The sequence below is a fragment of a genome, unplaced genomic scaffold (assembly GCF_019419815.1).
Source record: "Pyrus x bretschneideri cultivar Hongxiangsu unplaced genomic scaffold, Pyrus_bretschneideri_v1 Contig18, whole genome shotgun sequence".
NCBI classification, from domain to species: domain Eukaryota; kingdom Viridiplantae; phylum Streptophyta; class Magnoliopsida; order Rosales; family Rosaceae; genus Pyrus; species Pyrus x bretschneideri.
This window is the reverse complement of record NW_025999479.1, coordinates 3,760,388-3,776,907: the sequence shown is the minus strand read 5'-3', so window position 1 is coordinate 3,776,907 and position 16,520 is coordinate 3,760,388. Positions and strand designations below refer to the sequence as shown.

General features: G+C 38.0%; 1 protein-coding gene across 1 annotated transcript; it reads left to right on the top strand.

Annotated features, from left to right (window-relative positions):
• The first annotated feature begins 10,059 nt into the window (after positions 1 to 10,059).
• On the top strand, positions 10,060 to 16,402 carry LOC125476173 (RNA cytosine-C(5)-methyltransferase NSUN2-like). Its single transcript, XM_048581956.1, is given in 17 exon segments — positions 10,060 to 10,287; positions 10,405 to 10,493; positions 10,600 to 10,666; positions 10,760 to 10,875; positions 11,116 to 11,182; positions 11,340 to 11,388; positions 11,720 to 11,805; positions 12,031 to 12,287; positions 12,359 to 12,414; positions 12,518 to 12,603; positions 13,083 to 13,175; positions 13,815 to 14,027; positions 14,029 to 14,115; positions 14,117 to 14,150; positions 14,632 to 15,185; positions 15,575 to 15,809; positions 15,896 to 16,402. Coding segments are annotated over 17 exon segments (2,550 nt in total). The 5' UTR covers positions 10,060 to 10,095; the 3' UTR covers positions 16,165 to 16,402.
• The last annotated feature ends 118 nt before the right edge of the window (positions 16,403 to 16,520 follow it).

Genomic DNA, 16,520 nt, shown 5'->3' with positions numbered 1-16,520 from the left:
ACTTTGCATGACTTGCAGCTTGCCATGCCTGACCTCTCTGCCGAGCAGCACTCCCGTGTTCTAGCTACTCTACGTGACACCACCACCCCTCCTCAGGCCAATGCCGTGCTCACTACTGATTTTGCCCAAGGTTTGTTACCTGTCACCTCTCGTCATGGTCAATGGATTCTTGACAGTGGTGCTACGGATCATATTACTTCTTCCGCCTCATGTTTGGTTAATCGTTCTCCTTCACATTTGCCGCCTGTTTCTTTGCCTAGTGGTGCTTCCGCTCCCATTACTTTTACCGGCACTCTTCCTTTAAATTCATCAGTTACTTTGAAGGATGTTTTATGTGTCCCTAATTTCCGAGTGGACCTTTTATCGGTTGGTAAACTTACAGATGGATTATCGTGTTCCATAACCTTCTTTCCTTCTTGGTGTGTTTTGCAGGACTTGGTTTCGAAGGCGATGATTGGTGTGGGTAAGCGACGTGGCGATCTGTATTACCTTGTGGCCCTTACCTCTTCTCTCCCCACCCGTCAACCTCTCTACAACATCATTACCATCCCCTCCTCCCTCTGGCATAGGCGTCTTGGTCACCCCTCCTCCACTCGTTCGCAAGCTTTAGCATCTAGCTCTCTTAATTGTCCTTTTGATTCTAGTCATATTTGTGATGTTTGTCCGTTGGCAAAACAAACTCGTCAACCTTTTCTTTTGAGTTCAATTTCATCAACTTTCCCTTTTGCTTTAATTCATTATGATATTTGGGGCCCGAATCGTCAATCTTCTCTTTCTGGTGCTCATTATTTCTTAACCATTGTGGATGATTTTTCTCGCTTTACGTGGGTCTTCCTCATGAAACATAAATCCGACACTCAACAATTAATTAAGGATTTTTTTGCTTATGTCACTACCCAATTCCGCACTACCATCCAATGCATTCGTACTGACAATGGTGGTGAATTTTTATCTCTTCATAGTTTTTTCTCTGATCATGGGGTGTTTTTACAAACTTCTTGTGTTTATACCCCCCAAGAAAATGGCGTTGTTGAAAGAAAACATCGTCATCTTCTTGAAACCGCTCGCGCCCTTCGTTTTCAATCCCATCTTCCTATCAAGTTTTGGGGGAATGTGTTCTTACCGCTACTTATCTCATCAATCGTCTCCCTACCCGTCTTCTCCATCATAAATCCCCATTTGAGGTTCTCTTTTCGAAAACCCCATCTTATGACCAATTCCGCGTCTTTGGTTGTCTGGCATATGCCACCTCTGTCACTCCCACCACCAAATTTTCCCCTCGGGCTCATCGTTGCATTTTTCTCGGTTATCCTCATGGACAAAAGGCCTATACCCTTTACAATCTCGACAATCACCGCATTTTCACTAGTCGAGACGTCATCTTTCACGAAACTACTTTCCCTTATGCCGTTTCTCACCCTCCTATCCCATCCTCTTCGCCTACCACCCCCTCTGGACTTTACATATAACCCACCCCTTCCTGCCCCGACGCCTCACCCTCCTCCACCTTCCTCCCCTTCCACGCCTCCCACAGATTCCCTTGCTGCCCCATTACCCGTTCCTCCCCATGCCCCTTTACCCACGAACATCCCTACCCCCCCCCACTACCTACCAATCCTCCCCTTCCCCGCACCTCTTCCCGTGCCCATAAACCTCCATCCTATTTAAAAGACTACGTTTGCTCGCAGGTGATTCTGCCATCCCACCCATCTTCGACTTCGCAACCCGGTTCTACACAAGGTACGCGATATCCACTTTGTAATTTTCTCTCTTATCACCGTTACTCTCCCAGGCATTTTTCTTACATTAACTCTGTCAGTCGGACTGTGGAGCCTTCCTTCTTTGCCGAGGCTGCCACTGACCCCAATTGGCAACGTGCTATGACTGAGGAGCTTCAAGCTTTACATGCTAATGGTACTTGGACTTTAACTTCCTTGCCCCCTGGCAAAATTCCCATTGGTTGTAAGTGGGTGTACAAACTCAAGCACAATTCCGACAGCTCTATTGACCGCTACAAAGCTCGTTTGGTTGCTAAAGGCTTCACTCAGGCTGAAGGTATTGATTATCATGACACTTTTTCTCCTACTGCTAAGATGATTACGGTGTGTTGTCTTCTTGCTCTTGCTGCTAGTCAGTCTTGGTCTCTTCATCAGCTTGATGTTAATAATGCTTTCTTACATGGTGACTTACATGAAGAAATCTATGTCTCCTCCTCCTGGTCTTCGGCGACAGGGGGAGAATCTTGTGTGTCGCCTTCACAAGTCACTTTATGGTCTTAAGCAGGCTTCTCGCCAATGGTTTGCCAAGTTCACTAGTGCCATCATTTCTGCCGGTTTTCAACAATCCAAAGCTGACTATTCATTGTTCACTAAAAAGTCTGGTATTTCTTTCACAGCTTTGCTCATTTATGTGGATGATATTGTGATTACAGGCAATGATGCTAGTGCCATTAATTCTCTGAAGTCTTTTCTCCGTAATCATTTTCGGATAAAAGACCTTGGTGATTTAAAATATTTTTTGGGTATTGAGGTTTCTCGTTCCAAACAAGGGATTTATATTTCTCAACGCAAGTATGCATTAGAGATTCTCAAGGACTATGGTTTTTTGGGAGCACGACCCATTGCTTTTCCTATGGATGACACAAAATTATCTGATAAAGGAGAACTTCTCAAGGATCCTGAAAAGTATCAACGATTAGTAGGTCGGTTAATATATCTCACTATCACTCGGCCGGATATCACCTATTCTGTGCATGTTCTAAGCCGTTTTATGCACGAGCCAAGGATATCTCATATGGATGCTGCGCTTCGTATTGTTCGTTATTTGAAGGCTACTCCAGGTCAAGGTTTATTATTTCGTTCTGACAACCAGACCAAGTTAACTGCGTTTTGTGATTCTGATTGGGCAGGTTGCCCTATTACTCGCCGTTCGACTACTGGGTATTGTGTATTCTTGGGCGGTTCTTTGATTTCTTGGCGGACGAAACGACAGAAAACCGTTTCGCTCTCTTCAGCAGAGGCGGAATATAGGGCCATGGCAGGTGCTTGTTGCGAGATAGTTTGGCTTCGTTTTTTGTTGAAGGATTTGAACATTCCTTTGGATGGTCCTTCCATTTTATTTTGTGATAATCAAGCAGCGTTACATATAGCTACCAATCCTGTTTTTCATGAACGAACTCGTCACATTGAGATGGATTGTCACTTTATACGAGATAAGATTGTAGATGGCACAATAGAGACCAAGCATGTGGGTACGGCACAACAGTTGGCAGACTTGTTTACCAAACCTCTTGGGAAAGAAAAGTTTTCGGGTATGTTACGCAAGTTGGGAGTTCTTGACATCCACTCTCCAACTTGAGGGGGAGTGTTAGACAAATAAGGAATATGGTTGGAGTCCTTGTGTAATTGTATATAATATTATTCACTAGCCGTCCTACAGCCGTCCTACCTTGTCCTACCTATACACTAGCCGTCCTACAGCCGTCAAGTCGTCCTACAGCCGTCCTACCTTGTCCTACCTACACACTAGGACGGCTACCTTGTCCTACCTACACACTTGTATCATGTATATATATCCTTGTAATCTTGTAGAGAAAGATAATGAGAAAAAAAGCATTCTCTTCCATTTTTCCACATTCACGTATCAATAACAAATATATTTTTTAGCCTACATATCTTTTTCTACACCTCAAACTCAGACCATTGTTTATTCAGTAGCATTATGGATTCCATTGGCTCCACTTCTTTTCAAATACTAAGCAATTTCGAGACTTCCAAATTCTCCACAAACCAAATACCACCCATTTTAGATATCTCTCATGATCTTCCTTTTTTCTATTTTTTATAATGGTTTATGAGCCATTCCCAACATTCGGAAAAATCACCTCCCTGTACTAAGGTAGAATCTAATTGAATGGGTGTCCCAATCCAAAAGACTTGTGCAAACGAGCAATGAAAGAACATGTAACATAGGGTTTCATCAACTACACCACAAGTCAAGCAAGTAGTAGCAAGTCGAATATCTCAATGTTGAAGGTTTATTTTGGACATCCAACTTCCATATCTTAGACCATATCTTACTCAGCCCTTGACCCACACTCGACTCGCCCAACCCTTTCGTCCGAGCTCTTGCTAAGGTCGTGGCTATATGATACCCTGACTTCACCGAATACGACCCCACCTTTGTATGATGCCATATTAATTTATCCACACACCCAATCTTGCTTAACGGCATACTCAGAATAATTCGAGCTTCCTCATTGCTAAAATAGTTGGTCACAATGTCACTTCGCCATTGGCCAATGCTAGTGTCAATCAAATCCACCACTCGTTTCGGCATATTCTCATGATACGAATTAGGATTAAAAGTTCTAGGAGTTGGCAACCATGGATCGTGTTTAACTCGTATTTGTTTCCCATCACCAACCCTCCATCGGATTCTAGCTCGTAGGATTGTCCGTCTTTGCAATATCATTTTTCCAACCCCATGATGTGCCTCTCTTTATGAGAGCCTCCCAAAAAGTAGAATTTGGAAAATATTTGGCTTGCAAACTTTGTCCAAGAAGAAAGTCCAATTCCATAATAAGCCTCCAGCCTATTTTCGCAAGCAAAAGTGAGATTAATGAGAGAATTTCTTTAAAGCCAAGGCCATCCACTGCCTTTCCATTCAATAACTTATGCCTAGCCATCCAATGCATGCCTTTTTTTGTCTTCTGATCCTTCCACAAAATCTTGAAATTACACTCTCCAATTCTTTTGCCAACTGTACAAAGAGTTTGAAGCATGATAGGCATAATTCGGCAATGCCAAAGCCACACTTTTAATAAGAACTTCTTTTCCTGCTTGTGAAAGAAATTGCTCAACCCATCCATTTACTCATTCATCCACTCTATTTCTCACCTCTTCAAACACTTTCTTTTTAGAAGCACCAAAATCAGCTTGCAACCCCAAGTATTTGCCAAAACCTTATTGGTGTTTAATGTTCAGAACCAACAGCAAAAACCTCTTAGTGTGCCTAGGACAATTAGCATTAAAATGCACTGAGCTCTTATTACGATTTATTAATTGGCTTGAACCTTTTGCATAGCGTTGTAGGAGAGAATTGATACACACCACCTCGAAATCTAGCGCCCGACAAAACACTACGGAGTCATCAGCAAACAAAACATGGGACACTAGAGGAGCACAACCGACCCTCCTTTCGTATAAGAGATAAGAAGCCTTCTACACAAATTAAAAATAAAAAGGGACATAAGGGGTCACATTTTTTAATTTTTATTTTTTTGGATAAAAAAGCAATAAGATTAAAGGGAATGTTCACGAGTATAACCCAATCATAAGATCAAATAAGAGAGCCCTATGAGCAGAGCTAGAGGTAGAACCATCTCAAACATGAATATTACAATAACTAAAATCCACGTCCGTGATTGTATTCGCCACGAAGTTGGCCTTCCTAATGATATGGTTCCAATAGATATTCTTAAACCAGCTAGCTAATTGCCTGATGTCTTGTATGATGAAATGTAGTCTCCAAGGAGTAGAAGAATGCCCAAGAATGAAGTCAATCACAAGTTTGGAGTCCCCCTCAATCTCGATACTTCTGAACCCACGAGATTTAGCCATCCAAAGTGCATCTCGTAAATCAACACATTCCGCCACATTGATAGTATTCATCCCCTAAGCTCCTAGCACCAGCAAGGATAGGCCTGCCAAAATCATTTCTTATAACAAAGCCAGTAGCAGCGTGGTCATTTATAACAGAGCCATCAAAGTTGATTTTAAGGCTTCCACATGGGGGAAGAAACCATTTGATGGTCAAATTTTCCATACAGACTTTTATGTTAGCTTTATTTGCATTAAAGTAATCTTCACCAAGTTTAGTAGTAGCAGAGAGAATGATTTTCCTAGGGTTGATTGTACATTTTGAAAAGCAGCATTTTTTCTCTCCTTCCATATATGCTAGCAAATGAGAAGGGCCATGCTTAGGGAAGAGACTTTATTATCTTCCTTTGAATCCAACGAATTCAGCCATTCAAGCAGTGGAAGGCATTTAAGAGTCCAAGATAAGTTTAAGAAATTAATGTTAGTCCAAATTTGCTTAGAGACATTGCAATCCATAAAAAGGTGATTAATACTCTTAGTGTCTTCATTACAAATGAGGCATTGGGAGGGAAGAGATTAGATGTACATAGAAAGTCAATCTCTAGTTTGTAATCTTCCTAGGATTAGTAGCCAACTAAACAACTTGATTTTATTGGGGATTTTGAGACTCCATATTCTTTTGAGAAGATCAAAGCAAGACCTTGAGAGTATCTCTTATCTTAGATCCAGGTTGCGGATTTGACTGTAAATTTGTTGTTAGCATTGAGACCCCAGAACAAAGAGTCATCCTGCTAGGAAATAGATAGACGAATGCTAAATTTTGTTGATAGTGTCATTGTCCAACAGACTAGGGAGGGCGTTCTTATCCTAGGTATTGTTATTGATGAAGTTGTTAACTGTAACACTTAATTCTAAACCAGGGATTTGGTCATTAGGTAGAAGGTTAATGAGAAGGAAAGGAAAAATCCAATTGTATGTCTAGAAGAAGATACTCTTTCCATTTCCCACTAACTACCTACTTCCTTGCTCAATAATGTGCCTGACATTAAGGATTCCTTTCCAGGCTTAGGAGTGGTTTTGCCTAGTTTTGCAGTTAAGGAATGAGTCATACCTTAAGTATTTTGTTTCAACAATTTAGACCCACCAATTGTCTTCCTCGGTTAGTATATTCTAGCCAAGTTTAGCAAGCTAAGCATTGTTGAAGTGATTACTTTTTCTTGTGCCAAGGCCCCCCAAATGGTTGGGAAGGCAAACTTTGTCCCAAGCAACTGGGTTCACCTTGCTCTCTTTGCCCCAAAAGAAGGATCTACCATCTTTCTTAAAGGTTTTAATAACATTTTCAGGACATTTAAAATAGGACATCACATGATTTGGAAGACCAGCAATGTTAGCCTTAATAAGGGTGAGTCCACCAGTTTTAAAGAGGGTATTAGCTTTCCAACCAGCAAGTTTGTTCTTGACTTTAAGAATTAGATCTTTAGTATTGATGGGGTCTTTCCAGCAAATGATATTATGGATACCCAAATATTTGCCAATTGTAGTTTTGTATTGAATTTGGAGGATATTAACAATATCATTTCTAATTTGATTAGGGTGTTATTTTAGAAATAAAGAGAGGACTTATGAAAATTGATTTTCTGACCTGAGACATTTGCAAATTCATTTACAAAGATAAAACAATCATCAACAAACATAAGATTAGAGACTTTAAAGCCTTTAGCAGAGGTAAGCACACATACATTAGTTACCTAATTTATTTAGGTGTCTAATTAAAGGTTCCGTACAGAGAATAAAAAGGTAGGGGGAGAGAGGGTCTCCCTCCCTACTTAATGCCTCTAGAAGGGTGGAAATATTCATGAGTTCTGCCATTGATGAGGATGGAAAAAGACGAGGAAGAGATGCATTCAAGAATCAAATTTATCCAATGATTGTTAAAGCCAAATCTATGGGGAACAATTTTAATGTAGTCCCAACTAGTGAAATCAAAGGATTTTCCAAGATCAAGTTAAACTGCCATAGCACTAATTTTGCCTTTTTTGTTCTTAAAAGAAAATAAAAGCTAGCAATGAGAATGTTATCATGGATAGATCTACCAGCAGCAAAGACTCCTTGGTTTTTGGAAATACAGTTAGCGAGAATTGGTTTTAAACGATTGACCAAAACCTTGGTGATGATCTTATAGGTTACATTGCAATGACTTATAGGACAGAATTGGCTAACCAGCTCAGGGTTGTCAACTTTTGGAATTAAGGAAATGTTAGTGTGATTTATTAACCTGAGAGAAAAGTTGTTGTTAAAGAAGTCCTTAACAAGGTTGCAAATAGAGTCATCGACAATATCCCCACGATTATGGTAGAAGATTGCTTGAATGCCATCAAGACCCGAAGCTTTAAGAGGGCCAATATTTTTAATAGCATTCCAAATTTTCTCGTTAGTAACATCTTTTATTAAGCTTTCATTTTGAGAAACAGAGATACACAGGTTAACAACATGTACAAAATTCGTAATATCCTTAACCCTAAGTCTAGCACTAGCAGTAAATCGCAATTTGAAATCTTGCACAAAAATCTGTTCAAGGCCATCCCCAAGGTACCACCAAATACCAACATTGTCTTGAGGGTCACCCTTTCTAATCTTATCATTTTAAAGAGGATTGAAATTGATAAGTTCTTGAGTAATCCATCTTCTATTTTGTACCTCGTCATAATTTTTTAATTTCTCACCTTAAATATTTTGAAATTAATGAATTATTTATTTCCAATCCAATCATACATAACAAACGAGTTCTTAGAGTAATATTATCAATGATATTAGAAATAAAAAATAAATTAAAAAAAAGAAATAAAAGGTGTGCAAGTGGGGTGGTGTGGATGGATACAAATATATGCACAATTAGCAAGTGGGCCTTAATGAGTGTTTATAGGGGTGAGTTTGGTACAGTTATTGTACCAAAATTATATACCAATTATCATACAAAACTTTTGGTTTGACAAAATCTATTACCATTATTGTACCAAACTTTCGGTATATCAAAGTTTGGTATTGCCAAATAGTTCGGTTGGCATGATATGACAATGGTAATTGCCAGTTTGTTTTGGGACAAAATCTATTTTTATTTTTTTAACCCAATTCAAGGGCAAAACTTTTTTTTTTTTTTTTTGAACCTTAATCTCGTACATTGTAGCCTAAATTCATCTATTATTTATCATTTACAATTTACACACACAAAATAATTCAAATGATGCATATGAAAATTAAGTTTAAAATCCAAATAGAAGTTACGAACCAAAAGAAATAGAAGCGAACAATCCAAATAGAAGTTAAAGTTTCAAACCAAATGAAAATTGGAACTAAACTTCAAAAAGTAAAATTCATTGATCAATTCTTCAAGTTTGAGATGTTGAAGTTTTTGGAGGAGGCATTGAACTTGTGTCAAGCCTACATTACAACCAAAGAAAACATATTAGTAGCAAGAAGAATTAAAGTTGAAAACCATTTAATAACAAATTTACTAAAAAAAATTAAAAATTAAAGCATATCTTACTTGTTTCCACTTCTTTCATTTCCTTGTAAAATTGAAGCATATCTTCCGTTGGTTCCTTGTAAAAGTTTACTTTATCCGCCCTAAGTCAATCACTAGTACACACTAGTGCTTCTACCATTTTAGGAGTATGATGCGCCAAGGGTCCATACTCTCCTCCCTAGGCTAAATGCATTTCTACTAGCACGGTAGAAGTAGGGATTGCAAAAATATCATTGGCTATTTATGAAAGAATTATGAACTCTTTTGTATTTGATTTCCACCAACTCAAGAGATCAAAGTCACCAACAACAATGATAATATAAGTAGGGTTTTAGTTTCGAATTATTGGAATATTATATATATATATATATATATATTATAAATATGTGTTATATAATTATATATTATATAATTTATAAATTATATATTATATTTTATTATATTTTTGGTATGGTACGGTAATACCGTAGTACTGATATCCATTACCAATACCGTATCATGAAATTTTGGTCCGGTACAATACATTATCATTACCGATTGGCACAAAATCTGTATGGCACGACAATTTGGCAAAAAAATCCACCCCTAAGTGTTTTTACATCGATCATCCTCAAGTACTATCCAATAACATGATGTCTAATGTCTAGACTACCAGACATCACAATAAGACAATGAATAAAATGATCCCTCAAGAAAGAGTGTTGCCGTTACACTATGACATGGTTTCAAACTTTGTCGACTTTATAATCTAACATTTAATCTAACAAATCTATCGTTTGACATAAAAGGAAAGAGACTTATTACGTTCATGGGCCAAGTGAAACCGTACACACTCCAAAGCCCAAACCATGATATCCCACAGGCCAAGAATCCGGTTATGGTCCCCCAAAACCCGCCGCACTCTGCACAGTGAGTGGAACAGCGAAGCTCTTTTCTGAGATCAAACATCGAACAGTTAAGCTACATACAGAGATGGGAGGCGGCGGCGGCAGAGGCAGAGGAGGTTCTCGCACTCAGCGACGCCACTTCCGTCAGAACCGAGAGAACGTTTGGAAGCGTTCCAAGTCTGATCCTTCGTCTGAAAACAACAATGAAAACAACGCAGAAAATCGTGGTTGGGAGCCGTTTGCCACTCAAAACCTCGCATTCGATGAATATTACAAGGTGATGTCATATTCTATATATACATATATATGTTTATATCTATGCATGTATGTTTTTGGAGTAAAAGTTAGTTTCTTTTCTTCGTTTATTGAGCCGTGGAATGTGTTATGGTGGTAGGAGCAAGGGATAGTGAACCCAGAAGAGTGGGATGCATTCAATGAAGTTCTTCGAAGGCCGTTGCCTGCTGCTTTTAGAATCAATTCAAGGTGATTGAAATAATGTATTTGCTATGTTGTTTCTCTTTGTGTTTTCGTGTGCGGTTTCATTCAATGTTAATCTCAATTCTCAATTGAACTTCTGTGGATATTGCAGTAGCCAATTTTGTTCGGATATCCGAAGGCAGTTGGAGAATAACTTTATGATCTCTTTGCAATCTGAGGTTGGTTTCTTGTAGGCTAATTTACTAACAAAATGTAGTGAAAAACTGTGTTGCCTTATTTCGTTTTTATTGTAAATTGTAATGTGTTTCCAGATAAGTGAAGGGGGTGAACCACAGCCTATTAGGCCATTACCTTGGTACCCCGAGAATCTAGCTTGGCATTCAAATTTTTCTCGCATGCAACTGAGGAAGAACCAAACACTTGAGAGGTAAATGAATTGATGTACTCCAACAGGGTTCCTACCTATATGAATAATACTAATATATAATATGTATCCACCTTAACTATTGTGATTGTTCCAAATTGAATCTTCTTCAATTTCTTGTTTATATAGAGCTTAACCAAATTCTGCATAATGGTATCAAGTCACTCTGTTTAGTTTCAATCTATCCCCCGTTCTAATATTATTATCTGTGTATTCATGGTTCTGATGTTACAAATATCTAAGGTTTCATGAGTTCTTAAAGCTTGAAAATGAGATCGGAAACATCACAAGACAGGAGGCTGTCAGCATGGTAGGCCTATGTTACTTGCAGTTTGTGCCCTTGTGGTTTAAATACTGAATTGTGCTGCAATATTCAATTATAAATCTTGGGTGTTTCAGCACTAAGTAGTTCACCTTATACTAATGCTCAAGTATTCAGTTACTCTATTTTATTTTTAATGATACAGGTACCTCCACTATTCCTTGATGTACGCCCAGATCATTTTGTACTCGATAGTAAGCAACTTATATTGCATTTATCTTTCCCCTTTCTAAAACTGAAAATTTAGAAACATAGTTGACCCAAATGATGAGACTTGAATCACGAGCATCACGTGAAAATCTAATCGGTTGTGTTCTATTCTATATTGAATTTTCAAGCTTCTTATTGGCGTTGTGAGTGTTGATGAAATTGTAGTTTGGATTGGAGATGCATAATTCCTTGAGGGACTTCTTTTGTTGGGAACTCTCTGTTCTGTGGTATAGTTTTCAATTTTTATAAGGCAACAGGTTTTGCTTTAAAGACTAAATCTAGTGCTTACTGACCGTCAGCTACAATTTTTCTCAGTGTGCGCTGCACCAGGTTCAAAAACATTCCAATTGCTTGAGGTAATACACCGATCAATGAAACCAGGATCTCTACCTGATGGATTGGTATGGTTCCTTTTAATTATATATTGTTTCACATTCCTTATATCTGATTTAGTTCATCAGTTCTGTCTTTTCCTCAGTCAAGGACTCAAGTTTAGGCTGTTATCTTGCCTTTCAATTCTTATTTGATTCTCCTAGTTACTATTTTGCCTTCATGTGACATAGATTTTCCCTCATTTAACTACCATTTATGATACTGGTTCCTTGTTTTATTGGCCCATTAATTAGGTTGTAGCAAATGATCTTGATGTCCAAAGATGTAATCTACTCATCCATCAAACAAAAAGAATGTGCACAGCCAACTTGATAGTCACAAATCATGAAGCTCAACACTTTCCTGGTTGCCGGGCAAAGTCTAGTGCTTCTGAAATAGGAGCTGAAATGGAGCCACCTATCAGCCAACTTGTCTTTGATCGTGTTTTATGTGATGTCCCTTGCAGTGGAGACGGTACCCTTCGCAAGGCTCCTGATATCTGGAGGAAATGGTATAACTTTAATTTTTCAGTCGCTATTTTACTTTTGGCAGGTTGATGAGATTCGTTTTGCTTATGTACAGGCATGCTGGACTGGGCAATGGGGTTCATCCTCTACAAATTCACATAGCTATGCAAGGTATCTATCATGAAAAGAAATTTCTCAGATTTTTTTTATTATTAACAATGGCTCTATGCTTTACTTACTAGTTTATTCTCATATGTTATATTGTTTATCCTAGGTTTATCACTGCTTAAAGTTGGCGGAAGAATGGTGTACTCTACCTGCTCCATGAATCCAGTTGAAAATGAAGCTGTGGTTGCTGAGGTAATATGTTTGCTTATCTTCTTACAAAATATTTAACTTAGAACTTGATGGGTTGAAAGATTTTATTTTGTAAGTGACAACAGCATGGTTTATTCATACAATTGAAGAGAGCTTGTAGGCATAGTAGGTAGTCATGGAATGCCAACCATACAAGTATTGTTTCTTTTAGTTCTTTTGACTTTTTCAGTTCTTGCAAATTGATTAGTGGATTGGAGCTCTTCACCTTCATACGATTATTGATTTTATGGATTTTGTTTATTTGGTCATTGATGTTTTAGCTTTTAATTTGAATATTGTTTGTGTTATGAAAGTACATCAGAAAACATTTTCTTTCAATTTGATGCTTTTGACCTTGCTATGAGTGGCAGAGTTTCATGATTTTTTGTTGTGCTTATTCATTCTTTATTTGGATGACCTTGCTATGAGTGGTAGATTACGTCATTCTGTATTTTCAGAAAGTGTTCCTTTTTATTTTGCAGATTTTGCGGAGAGGTGGTGGGTCTGTTGAGCTTATTGATGTCTCTAGTGAGCTTCCGCATCTTGTTCGGAGGCCAGGTCTTAAAAAATGGAAGGTTAGTTGTTTGTTTACCTTTTTCATGGTAGTGCTGTATAGTGAAAGCTTGATGTGCACAACATATTATTGAATAAGAATGTTTCCTTAGTTTGTGTAACATAGGTTTGTTTCTCAATTACTGAATGGGATGTTGCTGATATCACTTGTAGTGCTATTTTATCCTGGTGCTGTGAAAATGGTCTGATTGAAACATTGTTTGTGTCACATATTCACTACTATAATATAAAACTGTAATAAGGTATATTTGCCATAAATAATCCGGAGTTACCTGTCAAGAAGATATCACAAATTTCCATTCTTCTCTTGATATAAGATTCAGGGTTTAAGAAATCCTTTTGCAATCAATGCATTATATTGCGCCATGAATGTTAGGTGAAACCATTTTATTCAACTCTGCTTCGTGATTATGTATAAGTTGGGTCAACATTATAATATTTTTGTCTGCAATGCATCAAATTCAAACACCCACACCCACCCACCCATCAAATTCAAATTCAACACACACACACACATCTTATAGCATAGTGGTCTCAATTGCAACAGTTTGTTCAAACATCACCTACTGTGTTGCATGCAAGTTGCAGCTTTAAAATTTTTTCTTGCGACAAAATCCGTATTCATTCATTTGACAATGCAGATACATGACAAGGGTAGGTGGTTACCTTCCCACAAAAATGTCAGCAAATATCGGAAAAATGTCATTGTTCCCAGCATGTTTCCTTCTGGAAGAAGCTTTACAGAACCAACGGACGGTAATGATAATATGGAAGTGGAAGAAAAACATGAGAATGGTGGCAATGGAAATGTTGAAGATGCATTGCAGTCAACTGATGATCCTGCTAACTGTACCCAACGAACAAGAGGAGGAAGTTTCTGATTTTCCACTAGAACGCTGCATGAGGATAGTCCCCCATGATCAAAATGGAGGAGCTTTCTTCAGTTGCTGTCTTCCACAAACATTCTGCTTTGCCAGGTGAGTTTAAGTATCTGCAAAGAGTTGAAGTGCTCTGAGGTAGCTTTTACTGTATTATTGTCTTCTTATTTGGGTATGAAGGGTTGTTTCCCTCCTATTTAGAAAAAAAGTCTGCTAATGCTGAATATATTTTATGACCTAAAACAAATGACGCTTAGCAGACTGAATAAATTTTATGACCTAAAACAAATGACCCCATTATTCTATTATCTCATTTAGTAAATGCTATTTTCACCTAATTATCCATTTCAAAGATATTTTTGGAGAAAGGGAGCGCCTTAAAAAGAATTTAAAATAAAATGGCGTGTCACACATAATTGTATCGTTGTGTCAATATGTATGGCCTGTAGTTTGTTTAGGATTTGAACATGTGCTCTAGGTTTGGGTTTCCTGATAGAGAATCACAATCTCCTTATATTGTTTATTTTTAATTTAGTTTCTTTTCTCCTTTCGTTGATTCTTTTCTTCTTTCATTGAACAGCCAATCAGGGGAAACCTAATAGTCTGAAAGAGGACTTGGGCTCTAGAAATGACGAGCCGCAGGTAGAATTACAAAATCAGGGTACTGAAGGTACAAATGGGATGGTGGCTAGTTTGGAAGATGGTACAGATGAGACTTTTTTAGAAGCAGCTTCAGAGGTAGAGTTAATAAAGGAAGAACTAGATGGGGCGTCTTTGGAGCTTGATCCTTCTGTCACGCTTGAAGAAAATGTATCGGAGGAAGCCCAGGAGCCTGTTGATGAGGAAACAGATCCCAAGAAAGCTGGAGGAAAGAGAAAGAAGCAGTGTCAAGGCAAGTGGAGAGGAGTGGACCCTGTTGTTTTCTTTAAAGATGAAGCTACCATTAATAGCATAAAGACATTCTATGGCATTAATGAATCGTTTCCCTTCAATGACCACCTTGTCACAAGAAACACCGATGCTAATCATGTGAAAAGAATTTACTACATCTCAAAGTCAGTCAAAGATGTTCTTGAGCTGAATTTCTCCGTTGGACAGCAACTTAAGATAACATCCATTGGGCTTAAGATGTTTGTAAGTATTTTCAAATATGAATTTTTCTTTTTTCTTTTAAATAAGGCCATTATACGATTCGAATTTCTAGATATGTGATCAAAGAAGGTTCTGCAAAATTATTATGCCTTCAGATAAATCCGATAGCCGAAGTGTGTGTATAATTAAGACAATGAGCGAGACAAGTAGTGCCAGTACCTACTGATTGGGTGTAGAAATATTAAACCTTATTACGCTCAGTCATGGATTCCAAGTGTGTAGTATATATATTTTCATCCTAGGGTTCTCATGTTTGAAGCTAGAGATTCTGGTGAAGCCCTGGACTGATGAACAAAGTATTTCTACATTCTGGTGTTTAGCATTAAATATTCCGTAACAATCTTTCTCTAATTTATTTTTGCTCTCAACAGGAACGACAAACTGCAAGAGAAGGAAATTTGGCGCCTTGTTTATTCCGGATATCATCAGAAGGATTGCCACTTATTCTTCCGTACATAACCAAACAGATTCTATGTGCATCCCTCGTCGACTTTAAACATCTTCTTGAGTATAAATCTATCAAGTTTGCTGATTTTGTTGATTCTGAGTTCAGTCGGAAGGCATCAAGCATAATGTCAGGATGCTGTGTGATAGTTTTGAGTAAAGGTAATATAGCATCATTTGTTAAGGACCATAAGTGCACATTCATTGTATATATGTTCTGTTTACCTACGTAGACTTTATATCTGCAGATGGCAAAGCCACATCGGGTCCTATTGAAGTAGACAAGTCAACAATAGCCATTGGATGCTGGAAAGGTAGGTCCAGTTTGTCTGTGATGATCACTGCAATTGACTGCCAAGAACTGCAAGAAAGGCTTTTGGCGCGCATGGAAACTGAGAAGGAGCCTTCGGAGAAGAAAGACAAGGCTTCTAATGTCAACAGGGATGAGGTACAGGACGTAAAGGATGTTGAAAAGAACGTTGACAAGGAAAGTATCACACTTGCATCAGAGGGTTAAGCGATAAACTTCCAGAATTCCAAACTTGCATTGTTGTACTCTAATTAGATAAATTAACACAGGTGTTGTAATTTATGGCAGGAATTCATATTGATTCTTTACTGCCTCCTACAAAATTGGAATTTCATTTTTTTTTAACATCGAATATATCTTTGTATTTGTGGTCTAGTATATTGTTACTAATAGGCAGTGGCTTTGATCGCCAAGTTTGTAATCATAAATGCTCTTAACCACGTAAGCTACAAACCATTTTACGATTTGGAAATACAAAACAATGCTGCGACATTTAATGTGTGAGAATTTAACCCTAAATTGTAGATTCGGGGGACGAGTGTTTGAGTAATTTTAGCTTTTTT